Here is a 24,856-nt window from a genome sequence, read left to right as displayed (position 1 = left end):
CTGTTCGTTTTTTTTTTTATCCTCCTGATAAATTCTCAGTGTTGCACACACAGGCCTCCTAACTTTTTTTTTTTTTTTTTTACCATATCCTCCCTGTTACATGCCACCTGACCAAACTTCTTACTTTGGAATAATGATCGACTTTAAAGGCCTGCCTGTCTTAAAGCCTGTTTGCTTTGTTCTTATTATTAATGCTATTTTATTGGTGATAGGCTTTTTTTCTCCTTTTTTTTTAAATAAAAGGGAGGTAAAATTTTTTTGTGTTTCTCTTATTGCTGTTATTATTATTATTATTATTATTATTGAAAGTGTTTTCAATCTTTTTGAAGCGTAGACTTTTTGTCTTTTCATTTGCCCAACCAGATTGTTTAAGGATTTATTTTAAGATGTTTTACTGAGATTGTCAAGGAGAGACGAGTTACTGAGAGTTCTAGTCTGTATATGCTATGGGAAATATTAATTAAATGATTAACAGAAGCAGACTTATATACATGTAATTAAATAAAATTTCATCATGCTGTTAAACCTGCGTCATGACCCTTTCTTCTCGTCAGTTTTTTTTTTGTACTCTGTTATTGAACAGCTAAGCCAGGAAGACAACATCCAGTTACTGCGATGATCAGATTGTTTCTTTTTTTTCCTTAAATGCAGGACTTAAAAAAAGACAAAAAACATTATTGTGATAAACCTGGAATATTTTAGATCCTCAAGTAGATTTAATGATCAAAGATAACCTGCGTTCATTTCAATTTCAGCAGCATCACCCAGGACTCATAACCACCCCGTTAAATGAAGAAATTACTTAATTAGAGCCTGCCTGACAGCAGGAAGTAGGATAAAATATTTAAAAAAGCAACACTTGATGCCCCCATCCATTCAACAGGACATGCTTTGCTGTCCAAACCCACAAAAGTCATGAAGATGGAGGCGAATAAAGCAGTTTAAGTGGAGGGCAGCCTATGATCCATGTGCTGAATGGAAGCAGATATTCATAGTGTGATCAGAGTACAAGAACCAATCAGAAATTTGAACAAATGAAGGAATTTTCTCACCTGTCTGGTTTTTATAAGGGGCTAAATGATCGTACAGCATTGATTTTAGATTTAATTACTTCTAATTTAATATTTACATTTTTTTTACTCATGGTAGATTACATCCAGACGATGCTGATTTGGATTCTCCTCTTGAAGCTGAATTTTTTTTGTCTCTCCAAAGGCATAGACATCTGTTATCTGTTAGTTTTCATTTTAGCAATCTATTTTCACATGCCCAAACGGCAACCTCTGCCTCAGGTGTTTTTATAAACCGCCCCTCCATGGTGCAGCATGAGTCGTGGGAATTTATCTTTTCCTTGTAGCGTGTCTCGGCACGGCTGCTCCCTCTCTGACATTCTTTAAGACTAACAGCTATATTGTGTTATGCGGGGGGGTTCATGTCAAAAGCATGCGTCTGCATATTTGAGACAATGCTGGATATCCAGGTCGTCCTGCAGTGAATGCCTTCCTCTGTTCTGGCTGTCACCAGGTCGCTGCAGTTGTTGCACCCCTGCATTGTTTTTTGCATTGAAGCCGAACAATATACTGCTCTCTGCTGACTTTGTAGTCTTTGCATTTAGTTTTTTTTTTTTTTTTTCTAGAATGACATTTAAGAGCTCATGACTCCTAAATAAATACAAAGAAATCTGCCGCTTTTCTGATAAATTAATGGAATCCTGCTTCAGATAGTCTTGCCAGCTTTGCAGGATGAGGTCCTCTCGAGGTAGGTGTGATCATAGTGGTGGTTTGTCAATGGTGAGGCAGAATAAAAGAAAACCTGGAAAGTATGACACACTCCGCCCTTCCCTCCCAGAGGGTCAAATGTTGCAATTGGAGGAGGAGAGGCCAATGGATAACAAGCTGGTGCTTCATTAACCAATGTTTACAGCCCTGCTTAGGGCTGTTTTCATCAGAAATCAGGACAAACTTTGACATATTGGTGTGAGATAAAAGTGGAAGATATTTGTTCAGTCTTACCAGTCTGTCCAGTTTTTCCCTCTTATATTTTAACAGGCAGCTGCACCATATCTCTCCTCAGTTCTTTCACTTCTGATCACTCGCAGCAAGAGCTGGTGTGGTTATTAGTGGCTACATAAGGAGATATCTATCTTCAGGTTTGAGAACTTTCAGAGAGCTGATCTTAAAGGGAAAGGATGAGCATGTTTCTGTACTTGGGGTTGCCTCCATTGGCCATTTATGCACTAGTCTCCCGGTACCTGCTGAAGAACCCACACCATCTCCACAAGAGGAAACAACCTGCTTTCTACTGCACTCACATTTCACACCGAGGAGGTAAGCAGGAGAAAAGAGGTGGCTCTGGATCCATGATCCAGCTGTGAGATGCATAGCTCACCTTTACACTGCAAAAACGGATCCAACAACAGGTTAAAACCTCTTTTAAAAAGTGCATTTACTCTTAACCTGCACAGGTATGATTTACCAATGGTACAAGTATTTTTTTTTTACCCCTAACATAGCATAAGTAGATATTATTCACCTTAAATAAGGCAATGTAGTAGTTTTTTGCTTTTTTAAATGTAAATTATCTTATTCTAGTGCTAAATTGTCTTACTAACCTCCTGTGATCAAGGGGAAATACATTTATTTAAAGGAAAACTGACTTAGATCTCTGTTTTTGCTGCCAATTTCAGGTCCTGCCTAAAGGAGGAATAACTGATGAAATCCTGAATTGTTTTTCTGTTGAAATATTTTAAAGAATATTTTTATTTAGTCGGTTTCTATCTAATTATCAAAGGCATGGGGAGAATTTCATGACGCTTAAGTATTTTTGAAAGATCTGTCCACAAATGATGTAATAGTTAGATCTGTGTTAGTAGATGTGGAAGGTGAATAAGTGATAACTATTTTTTCTTTGTTAAAGCTTATTTGGTAATGAGTTCTCTGATTATTTTCAGGATCGGGAGAAAGGATAGAAAGCACCATGGAGGCGTTTACACAGTAAGTACTACTTCTAATGAACTCCACTAAAACTAAAACTAAAACTTCTGCTAAGTTACACATTTGGGGTCACAGAAACAGATCAGATTAAAAAATGTCTGATCACAGGAATAATCAAATATGCAGAAAAAAAAGGATGTTGATGAGAATCTGTGATTCCTCTTTAAGCCCCTTGGAGACAGTGGAGCACACTGTCTGTACTACTATTACTGAGGGAGTGAGTATAAATGTCTTAGTGTCATTTTATCCTGTTTGCATCTGGAAATCTGCATTAAATTCAAGCCTTTGTAATTTATGCTTAAAAAAAAAAAAAATTTTTAAAGGTGTTTGTTGGTCAACTAATCCACCTAGAATTTCCTTTTTTTTTTGTTTAAGCTGGATTTTATTCATACTTGGAATATTTTTCATAAAATGTTACAACAGCTGCATTTTTTCTTCAAAAGCACATCTTTTTAAATGCTACTTTTTAATTTTATGGAGAGGAGGAAAAAATGACAAAATGAGGCATTGATATCTATTTAATGAACAACAGTGCACCGAATGTACAAAAGAGGCAAAAACTGACCAAATTGCTCTGTGATCATCGAGTTTAGCTCTATGTTTTCAGCAGTGCTGAATGAAACCTAAGCTAATACGCAATAGATGAAAGTGCCTGGGACGTCAGCTCCTTGTCTGACAGTCAGGATCCAAAGCTTTAATGACACGACATGGTCTCACAAACTTTGCAGCAACAAGCGTTTCTTTACACCTCTCATGTCCTCTTCTCATTGTAGCTATTCTTCATTCTCCTCTCCCCAGGCCTATTGCTGTCCTTCAGCCAAATACACAAACATTTGCTGCAAAATCGATGAATCAATCCAATTAGCTACATGGCATTATAACCAGGTTTCGGTCTAAACACAGGGAAGTGGATTTCAATCTAGATTACATTGCATTGATCTCATTCTATATATTTTCCGTGTAAAATACCTAAAGGGGTCATTGGTTATGAATCTGTGTGATAAGATAGCCTGAATGGTTTGAATTATTTAATTGCTATTTCTGAGCTGATATTTTTATACAGCACCTAAGGGTGGTAAATAATGAACCTATTTTGGTGAGTTGTGCAAAAAGTGTTAAGATGAGAATACTTCGTAGATTTTTCTGGGGGTAAAACTATCTGTAAATGACTTTTACAAATGTTTTCTGACTGAATTCATGTTAGAAAATGACATAAGAAACAAACTCCAGTATAATATTCATACTTATTATGATGGTATGGAAAAACCTAATCCCCAGTGTAACTAAGCTGGTCATGGTGACCGCAGCAGATCCACTGGTGTCCATTTCTGTTGGTCATATGGATCTAAGGCAGGCTTCTGCTTCAGATCAACATTTTCAACATGGAGACACGTTCCTCCTCACAGGCCATTTTCTCTGTTACCAGTGCAGTGGAACAGGGCACAGAGATGCTGGAGATGGACTGTCACTTGACACAGGATGGATATGTGGTCGTTTCTCATGATGAGAACCTGAAGAGGCAGACAGGCCAAGATGTCAACATCTCCTCACTCAATTTGGAGGTAAGACAAGAGCAACGCTTTTTTTTTTTTTTTTTTTACTTACAAAAGCTGACTTCAACACTCGTGTTAGAGTGGATCCACAAAGTATTTGGGTTCAGCTCATACGGTATCGGTGCTTATATGAATAACATTAAGGCATAATTACAGTGCAAGATGTTAATCTTCTTTTATGTTAAAAAGCTTTACAAAAAACAAATGATTTTTAAATGTTATTTTCTGTGACTAAGCTTTAGAAACTGTTTTATGTTGATTCAGAATAGACTCTGCAAACGTCTAAAATTTAGTTTTGGAGGCTTTTTAAGGGTTTTAATGGTTGCTCTTTGGAACAGACCTGAAAGCTTTTTGGCTCCAAATCTTTTACTTAATCAGAATCCTGTATGTCACTCAAGTATTTTTAGTAATGTTATAACCAGTTTGCAATCATATTTCACAGATATTTCGCATTCTCTATTTTTTTTGTGATTTAATTGTACAATGGATGACTGACAATATGGGCCTATAAGGTAAACAATGCTACAGAGAAAAGTTCTAGCAAGTAGATGTTCAAATTTGTTTACAAATCCACAAAAAAATCTACAAACATGTGGACTCTGGAGATGTTTTCTTTGGGTGTGTCTATTTGCATACTAGTCCTGGATGTACAGTAGTGTTTAAATGTTGTGTGACTGGATTTAGAGAGACCAGAAGTGGAATTTGTTGAAAGATGTGTCAGTTGAAAGAAGAGAAGATGGCAGCCGTAATAGCTCAGCAGAGTAGGAAAATAGTAATCTGTGAGTAAATTATGACATTCTTTGTCTGAATTTTGCATTTCATTGTTTTACTGGCGGCCCACAGACTGTCAGTCCTCAAGAGGTTTTAAGCTTTAAAGATGTAAACAAATTCAAAGATCAGTATATTTGTATTTTGTCGTAATGCATGGTAAAATCGAGTGTTGTTAACAAAGGAGTACAAAGAGAATGCCATGACCTTTAGAGGCCAAGACTTAGATGTTTAGAGGCAGAGACCAATGCCTCTAAGGGCTGGATCTATCAAAGGTTTGCGTGTATAAAAATGTGAGCTATTTCACTGCTCACGCTAAAAAATGTACAAACTGATCTATCAACAGCGTGCTAAAAGGATTTGGTCTTTAAAACGTGCTGAATAGCGCTTGTTATCCATTTAGTACTTTTTCTGCAATGAATATGCAATATGGGGCGTTTACACGCAAAAGTGCGTCTTGTGGGAGGAGAACATGTAAATATATTAATTTAGCACTCGCAAAGTGATTTATCAAACCTGAAAGCAATTTTGCTAACGGTATCTGACTCTATATTTAACACGTTTCAAAAGAAGGTGCAAATGGTCTGTATGCGTAATTGCGCACACATGGCAGCGGTTATTGTCGCAAGAAGGAGACATCGAAATGAAGCAGGGAGACGCAGAGAACGCATTTTTTCACTCCGTGTGAATATTTTTGGAATGAACAAGGAAACGATCATCAAAACATTTCGTTTATCCAGCATTGCCATTTTGGAGCTGTTGGGGGAACTCCGAATGGATTTGGAGCCAGCCACAAGGAGGACCCACGCAATACCAGATATCACAAAACTCCTTGCAACATTGCACTTTTTTGCATCTGGGATCTCCCAATCTCGTTTTTCAGAAGTGCTGTCCGACGTTCTAAATGCCATGTCGCCCTGACGCCCTACCAGAGAGAACCCCGACCCATATATATATATATATATATATATATATATATATATATATATATAAAATTTGTATTTTTTTGGAGGGGGTGGAGGTGTCACTGTAAGATTAAAATTTCTTAATGCACTAGTTTGCACAAACTACAAACTACTTTGCCGCAAACCACAAAACGCGCAAAACCATCATTTAAATAGGGTGTCTCCAACAGTTTTGCACCTGCCACAAGTTACGCAATTACTCTTGTTAAATCACTCGCAAACCATGGTTCAGCCCCTCGCGCAAAATTCCAGTTTGCGAGCGCAAAGTACTGCACGCAAAATTGGATCTTGATAAATCCGGCCCTAAATGTCTTGGTTTTATTCTTGGTCTTGGCCTCTGCCTCTAAATGTCAGTCTTGTCTAAATCTCAATCTCTAAATGTCTCAATATTGTCTTGGTCTCATCCTCCAAATTTCTTGGTCTTGTCCTGGTCTCTGCCTCTAAATTTCTTCCTCTTGTTGGTGTTCTCGGCCTCTAAACGTCTTAGTCTTGTCTTGGTCTCTACATGTCTTGGTCTTGGTCTCTAGATGTGTTAATCTTGTCTTGGTCTCAGCCTCTAAATTTCGTCCTCTTGGCTTGGTCTCAGCCTCTACGTGTCTTGGTCTTGTCTTAGTCTTGGCCTCTACATGTCTTGGTCTTTGCCTCTAGATGTCTTAATCTTGTTTTGGTCTCATCCTCTAAATATCTTGGTCTTGTCTTGGTCTCGGCCTCTAAATATCTTGGTCTTGGTCTCGGCCTCTAAATTTCTTCATCTTGTCTTGGTCTCGGCTGCTATATGTCTTGGTCTTGTCTGAATCTTGGCCTCTACATGTCTTGGTCTTGACCTCTAGATGTCTTAATCTTGTCTTGGTCACATCCTCTAAATGTCTTGGCCTTGTCTTGGTCTCGACCTCTACATGTCTTGGTCTTGGCCTCTAGATGTCATAATCTTGTCTCGGTCTCGACCTCTAAATTTCTTCCTCTTCTTGGTTGTCTTGGCTTCTAAACGTCTTAGTCTTGTCTTAGTCTCAGCCTCTACATGTCTTGGACTCTAGATGTCATAATCTTTTCTTGGATGGGCCTCTAAATTTCTTCCTCTTGTCTTGGTCTCAGCCTCTATATGTCTTGGTCTTTTCTTGGTCTCAGCCCCTAAATGTCTTAATCATGTCTTGGTCTTGGCCTCTATATGTCTTGGTCTTGGTCTCTAAAGGTCTTGGCCTGATCTTGGTCTTTTTAAACTTTTTTTTTTCTTGTTTCAGGAACTGCCTTTGTATAACGAATCACTTGAAGTGACCTTCCATGCAGGTCGGTTCTTTTTCTCTCATTCAAATTATCAATCATTAATGAAAATGCCTTTAGCAAAGGGTTGTGTTTCTCTAACACCCACTGACCTTTTATGTCCTTTCACCCTTCAGGCCACCACAGCACCGGCACAGACAGGAAGATCGCTCTTCTGGAGGATGTGTTCAGGAAGTTCCCTCAGATCCCCATAAGCATTGAGATCAAAGAGAACAACCAACAGCTGATGCAAGAGGTAAAGAACACCCCACAAGGAGCTAATAAACTTGACCTAAATTTGACCTACATTTTCCAAAATAATCAGAAAAGAATTAGTAATGGGCAGCGTCAATGTTTTAAGTAACAGTTATTTTATTTGACATTTTTGATTCAAGTGAGAACCTTAAAAACCATTCACATACCTTAAACGTCTCCTCTAAAAAAAAAGTTTTTTCAACAAATAAAAGCCTGCGATGGACTGGCGACCTGTCCAGGGTGTACCCCGCCTCTCGCCCATTGACAGCTGGAGATAGGCATTAGCACCCCTCGCGACCCCAATTGGGACAAGCGTGTCAGATAATGGATGGAACAAATAAAAGTGTGAAAGGTTTGCTGTTGATTTGTTTTTAGCTTCCCCATCTACCTGTAAAAAGAGAAGGTGAGGAAATATCTGAAGCTAATTGGTTTCCCTAGATTTTATCTATGATTAATCGTAGTAAAGGGGGATTTAAAGACTTTATGGCCAAAATATTCACTTACTGTCTCATCTGGCATATGAGCTTAACTGAGACTTTATCCATAGGGTTTATTATTATGTTGCTTCAACTTTAGCAGCTATTATTGCTTCAACTCCTTAACATAAGCTGTCTAATGGGTTTAGGAGTGCTTATTCTTCATAGATTCTTCTAGGAAAGAGAAAGCATCCGTTTCATTCTCTACTCTAATTCATCTCAAAGATGTTCTATAAGGTTGAGGTCAAGAGTTTGTAAGCCACAGCAAAGCCTCAAAGCCCTGTCCTCATGGACAGGGCTTTGTGCACTGGTGCACGGTTTTGTTTCAAAAGAAAGAGCCCGTTTCCAAACTGTTCCCACAGAATCTCTATTTCCCATGGAACAAATAGGGCAAACCCATGTGCCGTAAAATAAACCACCAGCAAATTAAAACTTCACACGTTGAACAACATATTCAGACAGGTTATATTCTCTTGAAAGCTTCCATACCATGACTCATGCAACACATTCCTAGATGGAGAAGCACGGTTCCCTATAAGGGACACGTCTCCTCCATTATTCAACATTTTAGTTAATCATTTTTCCTTTCACTTCACAATAAGCTCTATTTTTGGGTACAAAAAAATGTGTGGCAACCAGTTAAAACCAGTTAAAATGTGAAGAAGTTCAATTATTAAATACCATGAAATTGAGTTATTCAGGCCTCTATGGTGATGTTTAAGGTAATATGGCTGATGCCCACAGTGCTGTTTGCAGGTAGGCTATGCAGCATGGAGGTGGTTGTCCACGTTTTTGGTCTTTCTTAAGTATTAACAAACTTCCAAATGTCTTGTCTGTCTGCAGATTTCAAACATGGTTAAACGCTACAACAGAGAAAACATCACTGTGTGGGCCTCAGTAGACTCCACCATCTTGAAGAAGTGCCGCAGTATCGTATGTTAACCAGCAGGGGGAGACAAAGTTCCACTTAAATCAAAAATAAAAACCCTTTTGCAGTACATTTTCCCTGTAAAACAGCCATGCTGCATTTGTCATGGGAATTTAATGTTTTAAATGTTATCCTCCACTATCTGCCTATGTCAATCTCCTAAAACCATCTTTGCCTGTTTTCTTTGCAGAACAGCTCTATGCCTTACAGTTTCTCAATGAAACGTGGCGTCCTGGTTCTGCTCCTGTTCTACATTGGCCTACTGCCCTTTGTCCCTCTGGGAGAGAGCCTGCTGCAGTTTTACCTGCCCCGCATCATTAACAGGTTTGCTTTCCCAGTAAAAGACACAGTTCTAAAGTCCATGCTCTAACATGATGTTTTTTTAACTCAAATTATTTTTGTGTATTCAAGAAAATAATGTGGTGTTATATTACAGAGTTGTGTTTTGTCATCTTTCTTGATGTGGACTAATAGGACCTACATACCAGAGAAAGGAATCCTGAGGAAAAGACTGATTGTTTCTTTAATAGATAAGTAAGTTGGGTTTGATAACCTACTGTGCAATTTCTGCCACCTGGAAACAGGAGTCTTTTTAAGAAGTTGATAATGAGATATATGAAAATTAGAATACCATTATTGTTGGCATCCCTAGATAAAATGAATAAAAATGGAATAAAAAAAAGCAAGAAATTGTAATAAATCAATCATTTAATGCCAAATCAAAATATTAAAACGACTAAGAAAAAACTTGAAAAATTAGGCTTTTATTTTAGGAAGATGTTTGATAGTTGGCCTAAACTATTCCATTAAAACATGTATCTTTTGTTTATTAAAATAAGTAGGCCTATAAATGATGTGTTATTAATCATTCTTATTATGACTTTAAAGTACATACTTTAATTTTCTCCTTGCAATTTTTTAAAATGAGTCATACGAAAAGTTATGCTATTAAAATAATGCAGATATGCATGGTCTTTGGACTAATGAAAATCAGGATAATTTTTCTTCTCCATTACGAACACAAATGTGGACATGTGAAGTTATTTCAGCTGTACTTGGACAATGACTGGAACCATGTGCTTTGGTCAGGTGAGACTAAAAGTTTAGGATTTTAGGCACCAACATTTCCAGTTGGTCTGAAGGAAAAGAAAGGATGAAAATGTTGGAAATAACCTCATACTGTGAGGTAGAGTGGATCTGTGATGCTGTCAGCCCATTTCATCCTATGAAGACCCCAGTGAGACTAAATCCAATAGAACATATTATGGGTGAGCTGAAGCGACGATTCTGAAGGAGCCAGAGAGATTTAGCTCCATTCATGTGAAATTCTGTATGAGAACTTTAGAGTTTACTAATTATTCTTCACAGGTAACAAACAATTGTGAAACCAATTAGTTTTCTTAAAATACTTAACTTCTTAAAGTGTGACTGTTTTTTCCCTCAAATAAAGCTGTTTCTGGTTGAATTTTTTTCCTTTAGATGTTGCTACTGCATATAAAGTCAATTCCTTTTCCATTTGTACCGTTGGAATGCACATACAATGTTTATGCTGAAGCAGGCAAGAAATAGGACACAGTTCTTCTTTGGGAAATGAAGGGATTTAATTAGCAGTAATCATCATTTTTTGTTGTTGTTGAGAATAGAATGTGTTTTCTACCAAAAGAAAAAGTTAGGACACCAGTCCAGCAGCCTCTGCCTATGGCCTGCTCTGGTTCCACTGCGGCAAACCACTCCCAAAAAGTCCCACCTCCATCGTTAATAATGATTAACATTTATTTTCCTTGAATGCTGCATTTGGTTTTCATCAAACATATCTTCTTTACTAGTAAATAAATAATGCAATTTTACTCCAATCTGTTTAAACAGCTTGTTCCAGAAGTCCTGGTCTTTGTCTAAATTCAATCTAAGCAAACTTTAGTCTGGCCTTATTTATTTTTTTCCCCAGAGAGCAAAGGTTTCCCTATTTGGTCATCACCTCCCATGGAGGTTAAACATTCACAGTCTGCTTCTGATTTTTGAGGCATGCACTTAAACATCAACAAAGCACACACTCAACTAAATGCTGGGTAACCTATTTTCTTATCGTTTAGACCAGATATGATACACACGTGTGTGTGTGTAACTGTTTGAATCACAGGTGTCCTGATCTTTTATTGTTTTTCTTTTATACATTTGACTAAAAATAATACATAAAAGTTACTCCTATATGTTATTGTTTATTGATATTCAGTTGATCTTAGACATCTATTCAAATGTGTTAGAAAAATTCACTGGCTGTTTTCATCGAGTCTTTTTTTCTCCTTTTGCTGTTTTCAGGATAACAATGAGAAAAAGTCTTTTCAAACACCTTGCAGCCCGTGGAATACAGGTAACACTTTAAGGATCATTATACTACTGCAGCAAAGAATCGACACACGTCTTAGATGAGAAAATATTAACTACTGTGGCGTGACTCTGTGCTTCCTGAGAGATTATGCTGTGCTGGTGCCTATTTATGGACAAAATGCAGGAACCTGCTTCCTCCAACTCTTTATTGGATCAAAGCTGCATTGAAATTGAAATGTACTTCCACAGTTTCCTCTCTGGAAACCATAGGACTGATGTGTACAGTTGTATGATAATGCATGACAAATGAAGATCATGGTGATTTTATTTGCTCAGGGACAGTGCATAACAATACATTGATTATAAACTGGAAATATACAAGCTGTCAGCTTATAATGAATGATTTCCACCTGTAGTCCTCTGACAGGTTGATGACAATCAAAGTTAACCGGTTTCATGTAATTGTATGAGAGAAAAACAAGGAAAATCAAATGAAAAGCAGAATGCATCATAACATACCTCGCACCTCAGATACCCCATCCATCCATCGATTTCCCATTACACTTATCCCTGCTGGGGTTGCGAGGGGTGCTGGTGCCTATCTCCAGCTGTCAATGGGCGAGTGGCGGGGTACACCCTGGACAGGTCGCCAATCTATCGCAGGGCAACACAGAGAGAAACAAGACAAACAACCATTCACGCACACACTCACTCCTAAGGAGAATTTAGAGAAGCTAATCATTCAAAAACAATCAATCAATATAAAACAGTCTCGTTTTTGGACTGTGGGAGGGAGATGGAGTACCCAGAGAGAACCCACACATGCACAGGCAGAACATGCAAACTCAGTGCAGAAAGACCCCAGGTCGGGAATCTACCCCTTCTAGCTGCAAGGCAGCAGTGCTACCCTCTGCCCCGCTGTGCAGCCTGCAGATGCTCCAATTAAAAAAATAAATACACCTTTTTATTTACACATACATTCACTTAAACCCTCACACACATACTTTCCAAAATAAAGCAACTTCATGTTCATTAACAGACATTTATCACTAATTAATGCAAACCCGCTTTGATAAAAGCCATTTGATTTGTCAGATGTGCAAACACTGAGAAATATCTACATGTTATGATCTCATTTGGTGAGATATGCAACAACAGAGAAGACAGATTTAACAAAGGAGCTCTTACATGAATTCTGTACTCGCCTTTAGAGGATTTCTTTGTGACCAGTTGTTTTTTTCTGAGCTCAGTGTGGCAACACTTCCAGAACGTGCACCTATACCATAAAGAAATGTAAAAAGTAAACACATGTTTGCATCCATAATACGGTTATTAAAGTTTAAGAAGTTGTATATTTAAAGAGTGTGAAAGTGCTCTGCAAAAAACTGAAATCAAAATAAGTATTTTTTTTTCTTAAAATAAGTGCATCCTGTCTTGAATTGAGTAGGTAAGTGAGAAATTTTGCCAATGGAATAAGAAAATTTACATTTGAAAACAAAACATTTGCATTGTCTTATTTCAAGTAAATTTTATCTAACAATCTCCTTTTAAGAGTTAAAATAATCATTCAATTTGCAAATCATCTTATTTACCTAATTAAATTAAGGGTAAATACATTTAATTTAAGAATTGTTCTCTTTTCTCTTTTTGCAGTGTGGTTATATTATCTAGATTTGTTGTGAATTTTAATTGCACTTTTAAAGGATGATTAAAGAGGCTTTAAAGCTGCTGCTTTAAACCAGCTAGTCACGCAATACACAATCAAAAATCATTTAATCTAAATACATAGGTGATGCATCAGTGGTAAGAGATTTTCAAATGACTAAAATAATGGACCAAAGTAAATTTTTAAAGGGTTGCAAAATTATCTATTTTTAACAGTGAAGCAGATGTTGTTTTTCCCTATTTGTTTTTATTTATCCACACTCTTTGTCTCTCTGGTCTGTATTTCTGCAACCACAGGTGCATTTATTTGTTTGCAATGAACATAAAGACATCAAGGAAGCGTTTGAACTGGGAGTCACAGGAGTCATGACTGATTATCCATCTTTGCTCTCAAGCTACATCCAGACATACAGGAGTCAACATTGAACCCCAGCAGAACGAAAAGAGGACGGCAAAAACACCAAAGACTGTGTTTCATGTTAATAAGCTGAAAGAACTAAGGTTTCATTCGGTTCTTTAAGCATAAAGGGCACTTAATCACTGCAGAGGGCATGATCATGTCTACTGTATATAATCAGATCATTATGTAAAGAAAGTGTGAATGAGCTTTGTCAGCGGTGAATGTTTAACTAGATGGAGCCTGTCACTTGACAACCAGTGATAAGGCGCAAAACAAACATGGCTTTGTTTTGACTGTAGCTATTCTCTGACAGTATTGGCCAGTTTAATTGCATCTGTTCTTTTATAATAAATAAAAAGTCACTCAAAATGCAAAGAAAATCAGGAATAAAGTATATTGTAGTGGTGCTAAACGCTTCTGTTAAAAAGTGTTCATAAACCTGGACGTTTTTCCCATTAGAATCACAAACCTCAAAGTGATTTTATCAAGCCACAGGTTTTCACCTAGGTCTAGACTTTGTAACTGATCATAAGATCTGCTTTTACAGGCTAAAATGATGTGAAAAGGTATAACATTAGTGGCTAATTCTGCTTTTGTTTTATTGAGTCAAACAAAGTATTATACAAAAAAAATAACTATGTATAAGAAAAAATATATTTTTTTCTTTTTTTTGTACCATATGCTTTTTAAACTAAATAATGCAATATATTTGATGTGGAAAAAAAATAACATTTACTGACATTCAAATACTGTTGCTGAAGTGAAGATAAAGGTATTTTGCAATAAAAATAAACCTGTAAATATGTTTTTTAAAGCTATTTAAGTCAATGTAACAGAGTAAATAACTGGCAACTACCCACCTCTTCCTAACTTTCCACCTTTATTTGTTTTGAGTCGATTGTTTTCTAAAGTTCTCTAACAAACCTCTGAGGCCTTTAATCAACAGTCTGATTTATACTGAGACTATTTTACACACAGTTCCACTCTGTTCCCTAACTAGGTAAATAATACAGGTAATTTATTTTATTTAGGTGTATCGGAATAGAATGTTACTGTCAAGATTTTATTTGCAAAAACTCTGAGAATCATACATTAATATCTGTTTACAACTACCTTTTATTGCTCTGTTGCATACATCCCTTATAAAAAAAAAAAACCTGCAACTTGGAATTTAGTTTCTATAACTTAAAAAAAATTGAAACTGGTCTAAAGGTGTGTTTACTTTTGCAAGGAAACCAGATATGGTCATGCACACACAGGGTACAGAGTACTATTAGTGTGCTTTGATAAATCTGTATTTTTTCTTTACCTAATGGTTCATGTGTGCAGTGAGTTTCCTCCTGTTTTCCCAGGCAGCCATGGCCAAAGTCCGGCCACACTGCATGGAGGATAATCAATCAGTCTGGTGGTAAAACAAAGGCTTTTTTTTTTCTAAACTTGTCTGTACTGAATAATGCAAGAAGACATAAAAATATGTAAAGCAAATGTAGTTTTTATATTAGATCCAAATAAGGAAGGTTTGAATCACTAAAAATTAGTGATGTTTCTAGGAATCAAGTGGTTTGCTGTGTTAACGTTCCTCTAAATCAATTATGTTTGTTGTTGTCACATGTCCAGGTTTTTCACTGGTGGTCAGCTGAACAACACAAACTGTATGAACCGCTGAAAGCTTAGGCTGGAAAAGTCTGAATCAATAATAAGGCCATCAATGAAAGATAACCCTTTGTTTAGTGACCACAAAGCTTATAAATAAGGATATAATAACGAAAGGCGTTTGTAAGACTTCATAAAAATCAGCCAAAATTTCCTTCCTCAAAATCTTGAAAAACATTTCATTTTATCTTTAGTCAATATTTGCATCTTGTCTTTGAATTGCCTTAACTGTTAGCAATAAAACAGGCTATGTCTGGTCTTGCTTTATATACTAATTATTCAAATAAATACTGGAATGTGGCTTAACTTGAGTTTCCTGTTTAAATTGTCTTTATTCTGTTCATTTTCCATTTAAAATGGAAAAACTTCTAAGTTTAGAGATAGAAAAACTTGCAGGAAAATCTTCCTCCCAAACAACCTCAGCCAAAATCCAACTTCTAGTTTATTTGTGTGATCAAGGAAGCATCCTTGGAGATTGTATAGTGATAAACTTTAATGATATGTGTGCCTCTGTTTTATAAAGTTTAAATAGTAAGAGGAATTGCTCATATATTTGATTCCTGCAATTCTCTCCTTGATTCATAGGTGGGGCTGCCATAGTAGATGTGAGCTTATGACTGCTTAGTGAACTCTGACTTTTCCTGTCAGATATCAAAGTATAATTTTAGGGCGTATTCTTGTTGTTTCACCTGGCAATTTGAAAATCCAAGACAACTCACAATGGTTACAAGATGTCATACAGGCTTCCTTAAGCAAAACAGGTCAACAATACATTGGTCTTTATTGTATGTATCAGAACACCAAAAGATCACAAAAGGAAGTATGGTAATGTTTCCATTGGTTTAACTTTATGCAAACTGTCAGTGCTTATAAAAATGTTATGCTGGCAGATTTCACTACACCTTTTTATATGTTGTAGCAACTTTCTGTACTGATTTCAGCGCTGATGGGATATCTACAGTTCAGGATGTGCACATTCTCATTTACTGGAAAAAAAATATATTTTTTTTTTATTCCAAATTTGAAGCTAAAATTCAAACAACACCACCTGACTTTAAAATGTTAACTAGGAATGGTGGAGCTCATCAAGCGAACAACATTTTTAAGCACATAGTTATTAACTGTTTATTAACACTAATGGTGGTTCTAGAACAAATTGACCAGGTGGAGGCAGGGTGAGGCCATTGATTATTCATAAAGAGAAAGGGGGAAAAATTGAACAAAAAACAGGGCAAAAGTTTAATGTTTTATAAATTGTGAGGCAAAGTGCCCTTTGCAGCTCTTTAACCTCTCAAAACAGTTTACAAATAATAACTCAGAATGCATGAAAATTACACTGGTAAAATGTTTACCAATATAGACATGTTAGACATCGTTGGAACGTTTAGATTCTCCACAATTCAACCACCTAGTTTATTTTATGGACATGGCGAGCAACAAAGCACAATTAACACAGATATAGCAGCATGTCAAAATGTACCATGACAAAACAGCCACAACAAGCAAGCATACCTTTATTACTGATGTTCAAAAAATACTTATTTATGAGAATGGAAAAAAAAAACAACTTTGAGTCATGTTTGAACTGATGCAGCTTGGGTGTTTTATTCACCCAATTTCATTGTCATGTATAAATTCAGAAACTGGAAGGTGTTCGCTTTCAAATAATGTATCACGCATGTAAGTTGGGCTTACAGTTCCTAAGTTATTGGTTTTTTCATTTGGGTATGCAAGATAGATGAGAATTTCCCAAAATGAGGTGAATGTTATTTAAACCTCAGATCCAGCAGATAAACTGTGATCCTATTTCAATATGACTAAAGCTAAAAGTGCAACAACTGAATTTTTAAATCATCAACAATATAAAACTGTAAAAATAAAAAATTAAATTGGTCCAAGGGACCTATCAGTTGTTTCTGTTCAAGCGCATATTAAGATTTACTTATCATATATTTATTTTGTATTATGTCTGCCAGGACCAGTTTTACAGGGGCACTGGGCCCTACTGGCCCCTCTCTAGATCCACCCATGATTACCACATTTATCAGTTTATGTTCTATAAAGCCAGTGGCATACTGTTCAACCTCTATGTACCATCATGATCCTTTAATTTTCTTACACATGAAATAAATCAAAGTGCATTTTTGACACATTGTATGTTCAACAATTTTGAGTACCAAAACTTAAAGCAAACTTGACATTTTAGGAGACAGCTGGGCCATATTGAACATAGCACACATAGAGTTGTAAACAATTTTTCATTTTTGGTTTGTATAAAAATATAGTTATGCTCAAAATTATAAATACAAACTGCAACAACCAAATATGTCTGCAGAGACGGTCATCAGGGATCACCTTCCCTTCTCCCATGTCCTGAATGTCTAGGGCTGAAAAAAAAAGGGTAACCTCTCTGTCGACCCCACAAATCCTCCACATTCAGTTTCCTCCTCCAGCCTGTCTCCCTGTTAAACACAATTAACACCTCACTGCCTAAAATAGTTGGATTCTGCTAGACTTATTAACGCCTTTTCACTATCAAAACCTGCCTTTCCTCTTTTATTTACCTATGAAAAACTGAAGGAAATTGAGTTGTTGTTCGCACAAACCTAGCAATTACAGTTAGCTGTTATTAAAACTAGTGGCTTTAAGGCTTCAAAAAATATTTCAGTTCTTTTGACATGTTTTTTCTGACTTGAATTTATCGTGTTTTACATGTCCTAGCCATAACAGAAATCTGATAGGGAATCTGTGGAGGGAGATGGACAGAAAGCCCTCTGTGCTCTGGAGATCATTGTCTGAGACAAATCTTTGAAACGTCAGTGGAAATATACAAAAAGTTTAAATATTGAAAAAGAGCATGGGAAATGTTGGCATGTCACTTGTTATGAAAATTAAATGTCGATCAAAAAATAAAGGTTTTTAAAAGAAGCTATATATTTGCTATTTTAACTGTTTTATTATCTCATGAGTGTAGTTTATTTTCCTTGATCTCAACTGTATTAAACTCTTATATAACATAGTATCATTAATATGAAGTTAACTCTGACTCTTAAGGAACACTGCTACAAACTTTATAAGTTACCGTTTTTGATCACCTTACAAATTGAGTCCCATCCGTCCCTCAGTGAGGTCTAGAAGCACAAGATCTATATCCAGTCATTCAGCAAAGATCCTGCTACATGGCTGTACATCTTATTTTGGCATTTGACCAATTAGATGAGCCCTTGAATGATATATTACCTACTGTAAATTAAGTTTAAAAAAAAGTTAAGCCAAGAAAAAAGGTAAAAAGCTAATTGAAAAGTTAAACAGTAAAGTTAAAAAGTTAATAAGCCTAGTTAACAATTATATATAGGTGTATACACTAAAAAATTTAAGTGACAGTATCAGCATTAATGCCTCTAAGGTTATGTTGAAGCAAATAAAATGTGTTTCTTTCACTCTGTGCTTTTCATGAATTTCTTATAGAAGCACTTTTGTTATTTTTCTTTATATATTCGGTCAAGTTAGCATTTCTTGTTTTTACAATTTAATGTGTGCTATCAAATATACATATTTTTTTAATGTTACAAAGGTAATACACTGCAAAAAAAATTGAAATTTAATTAAAAAAAAGCATTTTCTCTTCAACTGAGGAGGAAAGTGAGACACTTTGCCAATAGAACAAGATAAATTACATTTAAAATAAGAGAAAAAAACAACTGCTTTGTCTAATTTGAAGTAATTATCTTATTTTAAGTAGTAAGAGTAAAAATTTCATTGATTTGGCAAATTATCTTATCAACCTACTCAAATTAAGGGTAAATACACTTAATTTAGGACATTTTTATTTATTTCTAGATCATTTTGCAGTGTAAGGTCAGTAAAAGCTTGAAATTTTGATTTTCAAAGTATTTCACTGAATGCCTTATAAAGGGTTAAATGAATCTGATTTTCCACCATCAATAAAGACAACCCATCATTTATGAAATTGGATCAGAAAGCAAGCCTATTGATAGCCATAAAAGGCTCATGTGAAGCCGACGCTGATTGGATGACCCATATTCTAAACGTCATCGGGGCGCTGTGATTGGTCAGTTAAGGTTTGTTTTGCACCCTTCACCCTTCCTCCATCTGCGTGCTTTCATAAACAAACTGCATTCTTGTTCCGCAGAGGAACGCATTGCCCTCTTGTTTGTCACCCTGCCAGCATTGTCAGGGCTCCGGCTCCTGTTTTGAAAAAAAGAAAGAAAAGGGCTCTGGGAGAACTTTGTTATCGAGTCAGAGCAGAAAGGCGGGCTCCCCGGTACAACAAAAACAATCAGAGCTGTTTTTTCCCCCAACGGTCAGCGCGTGGAGAGCTGTAGCACCGAGCTAAGCTGGACTTCACGGTCTAACATCGACCTTTTCCTTCTGTTATTGAACTGTCAGTCACTGTAAACCGCTTTGTTAACTCTGAACAGCTTCGGTTTTAGCAGGTGAGTGGAAACAAACGGCAGGAATCGTTTCCTCTATATTCAATGCAGAACCGACTTTGCGCAGCTAGCATGCTAGCGCTGTCCTTTGTGGCAGAATAATGTTTTGGCCCCGATTAGAAGCTCCTGTGGACATTAATCAGAGAAAACAGATTGAAATGCGGATTAATATCGCATTATTAAGCTAAATATGGATTTTTGCTAATTGTTTTGAAGCATTGTGTCTTCACCTGTATAATCTTTGTGACATAGGATCATATAACTTATGCTAACTATACGAAAATGTCGATTTCTTGTTTACATTGAAAAGAGAAACTCCCACTGAAACCGAAAGAGTTTCGAAATTGATAAATTGCCTGCAACATTTGGCCTGTTGACATCGTTTCCTGCAGTTTAGATAGTGAGGCAGCTTAGATGCCTAAATTTAGCATTGGTATTAGAGATGAACTGATCATCAGGGTTTATATAACCCATATGTCTGTGTTCTTTTTCTTTTTTTTTATTTAAACGCTTTTCCTCTGTTAGAGAATTTGTAGCATATTGTTTTTCTGTTATCTATGTCATGGTCTTAATAATAGAATACATAGGGGAAAAAACAGTAGCTAAAACTTTACACTAACCTGGCAATCTAATGTAGGCCAAGCTTGAACAATGCATTTCTACATCAGATAATAATCAAATATGCAGCAGTCAGACTTTCTTGAGAGGACAGAGCTGATATCAGGTTTTCTTGGTTTTGTTTTAGAGTAGATTTAGGACTAAATCTGCACTGCAGGATCTTCTGTAAAACCAACAGGAAATTAAGGAAGCATAAGCTTGATGATCAACCAAAAGAAAGTCCTTAAATAATTTCTGATCTTCTGATCAAACCAGATCAAAAACATGAAAAACTGAATGGAGATGTGACAAATTCGCAACAAGCAGTGAACCATTTCGTTTGTCTGTTTATTTAATCTTTGTTTGTTTATTTACATTTCACTGGTGAGTTGATTAAATGCAAATATTCAATAATTTACAAACATTACTTATTTATAAAGTGACAACAGCAGTTCAGTATATGGATCAGACAGTAAAATTTGGGGTAAGAATAATTAAGAATCCAAGGAGCATTTTTTTACTCTTTTACCGCCAGGGGGAAAAAAAATCATTTCCAGAATTTTCAGCTCATATTTCTAAGGCTTTAGCTTGCTTCATGCAGCAGCTCCAGAATTTGTTGGCTCCCTTCAGTGTCCTGACCTGAAATCGGTTCAACCGATTGAAATCCAAAGCAGTTTTGCCTGGATTACCATATACAGTAATGCAACATGTGCACCCTGCCTTTTTCTTCCTGCACAGACATGGTGAAGCTGACAAAAGCCAAGACTTTCCAGGCTTACCTGGACTCTTGCCACCGCCGTTACAGCTGCGTGCACTGCCGCGCCCATCTGGCAAACCATGACGATCTTATCTCAAAGGTAAACAAGCCGCCGAGCCTATGTCATAATGCTTATTTTGGGTGCTAAACTTTTTATGCCCTTTTACAGCTCTGCTATGTGTTAGAAATAGAAAAAGCTACAAGAAAGGTTAAAAAAAAAAAACATTCAATCTGATCTTTTTTTCCTCTGTTTCCTTTTTCCTGTCAGTCATTTCAAGGCAGCCAAGGACGAGCATACCTCTTTAACTCAGTGTGAGTATTTTGGATACAGCCAGAGGTTTCATAACCGTTTTGTTTATTTAATCATGAGATGTTTTTTTTTTTCTTTCTTTCTAAGTCTCTTCCTCAAATGCTCTCATTGAAACACTTGGCAATCTCAGATCTTTTTCCTAAGCATGTGGTTTCTTAAATGTTATTTTTCCATCCGAACACGTTGCTGATATCTAATGCGTTGACGCAGAGACCACAGTGCAAACAGATAATTCGATTTCTTTTTTTTAGATTCTGTAGTTTGGACCCTGCAGTTGCGTCAGTTTACTTTGGTCATGCTTTGTTTTTAAGGGTTAGTGGGTCAGCATTACACAGTTCTGTAAACGTTTCCTATGCAACAACATAATAGCAGCTTCTTCTGTCCCCCCGAGGAAAACAAAATCTTGATTCTAGTAGAAAATCTGATCTGTGACCCTGCTTTTAATTTCAGGGTTAATGTGGGCTGTGGTCCTGCTGAGGAGAGGCTGCTGCTGACAGGACTCCATGCAGTGGCTGACATTTACTGTGAAAACTGCCACACCACTCTGGGCTGGAAATATGTGAGTATCTGACTGTAACTGCAATAGTTCTGTGTGGATCTGCTGGAAAATCACATCAACATCCAACTGCAAATAAATAGCTAAATTCATACAGGAGGGCTTTTCATAAGAATTCATACTGTCTGTTTATTTGCCCTCTTTACCATCACAAACTTATATTCGTTGTATTTTATGCAGGGGGCAAACACAAAGTGGTGCTCCATGAAGTGAATGGTGAAGCCATTTATTCATAAGCTGTTACTTATAAAAATAAAATCCTGCTAGACATGTTTGTTTTGAATATACGGCTTTCCCTCAGACTCCACATTTAGATCTCTATCCACTTCCCTTTTGTTTTCATCACCTCTTAACCGGTCAACATATTAGTACTCTGAGGAAATCACACTAATTGCTTCCCATGCATTATGCAATGCTAATGCTGTTAAGTAAAACAAAAACTGGTTGAGCTGGTACTTGTTTCCTGTGACCTGTTTGTTTCAAGCTGTGAGCTTTAAAACTCAGCAGGTCATTTGAAACAGAATAAAACCCTGGAAGGCAGAAATGGAGAGTTTCTTATTTTCTTAGATGTACTTTTGGGAAAACTTCAGTCAAACATGTTCAGTTTTTTTTCCTTGTATATTTATTTTTGAGTAAAACTATAGGCGTGACATATAGTTTGTAAAAATGTTCAACCTGCTGGGTCATGGCAATCACAGAACAGGATTATATCAACGCCAACTGGACTTCAAAGGCACACCCTGTAACTTTTGGCCACTACGGGAGCTAGACTTATAACTTTCACGTCTAGTGGCCACAAGCGCTGCAGTACTGTTGAAAAGTCAACAGTCAACAGTCAGCCGGCCAGCCTCCCATGTCTTTTGATCGGGAAACACGATAGGCGTCTAGGTTCAGCTCGGAGGGCGTGACAAACGCTGCTGCTCTCTGGAGAGCACCGCCGGGGCAGGCCAGACCGCGTCGTGTGGCGCGGCGCAGGAGACCAGCGGTGGAGCTCTAGTGAAGATCCGCTGGGTGGAACGTGGCGTTCTTCCAGGTCACATGACCTGGCCGATGATGGTGCATCTTCTCCCAGCTTACGTAGTTGGTATTTCCAGAAAGGAGCCCCGCTCTTAGCATTGATATTGTCAAGCGCTCTATATTGGCCTGAGGAATCATTAAAAATAACTAATATGCGTCACCTCTTTAGGTCACAATCTGAGGTGTGCCTTTAACTGGTTTCTGAACATGTTTCAACATCTATCATCTAACCAGAGGTTCCTTAACTTTTCAGCTTTTGACCCACAAAATGGTATCAGAATCAACCAATGACCCAAATCAATTAATGACAAGTTTAATAATTTACAAAAGGCATTAACAACTAAATTAGTTTGTTTTGTCAATTTTTAGGGATGCTTTAGGTTCTTTTAGCCCTTTATAATTGGTGTTTATTGTTTTGTTCCATTGCTGAGTCATGTTTTTAGCTAAAATAAAACATGTAGATGATAATCTAGTACATTTTATATTAGTGGTTAGGGGATAAAGCTTGGAATCCTGAGGTTCTGAGTTCAAGCCTCACTCCCACAGACTGCCACTTTGGGTTTCTGAGCAAGACCCTTAACCCCTCACTGCTCCCCGGGCGCCACACAATGGCAGCCCACTGATCCTAAAGGGGATGGGTTAAATGCAGAGTTCATTTTGTTGCTCTGTACTTGTGGCAGTGTAATGACAATAGAAAAAAGAAAGCTGGAGCTAAACAAACAAGCATTAGTTTTCTTCTCTAAAAGATCACTTTATGTCTTGTTTGTTCTCAGAATATTTTTCCACGTATCTTTGCAAAATCTCTACCTCCTTCAGTCTTAAATTCTGACTAACTGAAGCGAATAGGAGCTGGGTTCTCCTGAGCTTTATAATCTGGCAGGTTCTGTTTCGGGGGTTTATTGGTTCTACAGGTCTGGTAGTAATCAGGTCTGGGCAGCACTGTGCTGCTCAGGGATTCCTCCAACCAGAAAAAACATTCTGCTTTTTCCTGGTTTAAGTTTGAATGGGTTTTGAAACAAATTTTTTTTTTTTTTTTTTGTCTGGATTTTACTGAACATTAGTGTGAAATGATCCAGCAGGTTAATTTAAGTTTGTTGTGAAATAAACCCTGTACTTAAAGCAAGTCAGGTAAAACTCTGAACCTTTTTGTGTTTTCTGTACAGGAGCAGGCCTTCGAACTCAGCCAGAAGTACAAAGAGGGGAAGTACATCATCGAGCTGTCCCATATGATAAAGGACAACGGCTGGGATTGAATAACGAAACTGCAATGTTTCGAGACTTTTTAAAAAGAGGAAGAAAAAAAAAAGTTGCATCCCCTCAACGTGAAAGGGTTCAAGTGTATAGTCCTCATCTCGCCTTCAGGCCGCTGCTGTGCCACACTTTTACTTCATGCAGCTTCGCTAAGAGTAGCATGTGATGCCTTATCTTTGTCTGTCCTTGTATTTTTTTTTTTCCAACACTTTCTGAGGCTGTCATCCCGATGATTAGTTATTCTGGGACTGAATAAGTGTATGGCTTTTGTGTTCGGAGAGAGTGGGGTGATAAAGTTACACAGGCGCCAGGTGTGCAATGGATTTTAAAGCCTTTTAACACAAGAAAGATCAAACTTTTACAGCGATGACTAAATTGTGTGGCTTCGAGGCCATAAAGCTAGAGGTTGAATTTTTCTCTTTTGAGTTTAAGGTGCAGGCTTTGGTATATTTAACTAGAATTCAGTAGCAAAGCTTTTTCTGAGTTTAATATACAGGGAGGATATGGGAATACATAGAGCAGCAGGCAAGCTCTTTGATTTTTTTTTTACTATTAATTCCTGTTTTCTTTTTTATTCTTCTAAAGTCAGTAAAATGGCAATCGGGGATTTGAGTTTGTGATGTTAAGACCGGCAGAAATCTTCTGCAAGATTTCTTCAATCTGTAGTGAGTCTTCT

General features: G+C 37.0%; 2 protein-coding genes across 3 annotated transcripts; both read left to right on the top strand.

Moving 5' to 3' along the window:
- Nucleotides 1-1,893: 1,893 nt before the first annotated feature.
- On the top strand, nt 1,894-14,145 carry LOC107101179 (glycerophosphodiester phosphodiesterase domain-containing protein 3-like). Of its 2 annotated transcripts, XM_015399980.1 has the most exons (10): nt 1,897-2,327; nt 2,951-2,993; nt 4,420-4,555; nt 7,518-7,563; nt 7,674-7,792; nt 9,111-9,200; nt 9,386-9,519; nt 9,670-9,729; nt 11,512-11,563; nt 13,483-14,145. In XM_015399980.1, exons 1-10 carry the CDS (start codon nt 2,189-2,191, stop codon nt 13,609-13,611), a joined length of 948 nt encoding a protein of 315 aa, XP_015255466.1. In that variant the 5' UTR covers nt 1,897-2,188; the 3' UTR covers nt 13,612-14,145. The 2 variants fall into 2 exon arrangements, with proteins under 2 accessions (XP_015255467.1, XP_015255466.1); XM_015399981.1 differs by lacking the exon at nt 9,111-9,200 and having other exon boundaries at nt 1,894-2,327.
- Nucleotides 14,146-19,350: 5,205 nt separating this feature from the next.
- Nucleotides 19,351-24,228, top strand: LOC107101178 (protein yippee-like 3). The gene is made up of 5 exons (XM_015399979.1): nt 19,351-19,695; nt 21,028-21,146; nt 21,315-21,358; nt 21,807-21,915; nt 24,093-24,228. The coding sequence occupies exons 2-5, from the start codon at nt 21,030-21,032 to the stop codon at nt 24,180-24,182; spliced, it is 360 nt and encodes a 119-aa protein (XP_015255465.1). The 5' UTR covers nt 19,351-19,695; nt 21,028-21,029; the 3' UTR covers nt 24,183-24,228.
- Nucleotides 24,229-24,856: the final 628 nt, after the last annotated feature.

This window comes from Cyprinodon variegatus, unplaced genomic scaffold (assembly GCF_000732505.1).
Source record: "Cyprinodon variegatus isolate N-32 unplaced genomic scaffold, C_variegatus-1.0 Scaffold1064, whole genome shotgun sequence".
Classification (NCBI taxonomy): Eukaryota; Metazoa; Chordata; class Actinopteri; order Cyprinodontiformes; family Cyprinodontidae; genus Cyprinodon; species Cyprinodon variegatus.
The sequence above is the reverse complement of the archived record's forward strand: the minus strand, read 5'-3'. Positions and strand labels throughout refer to the sequence as shown.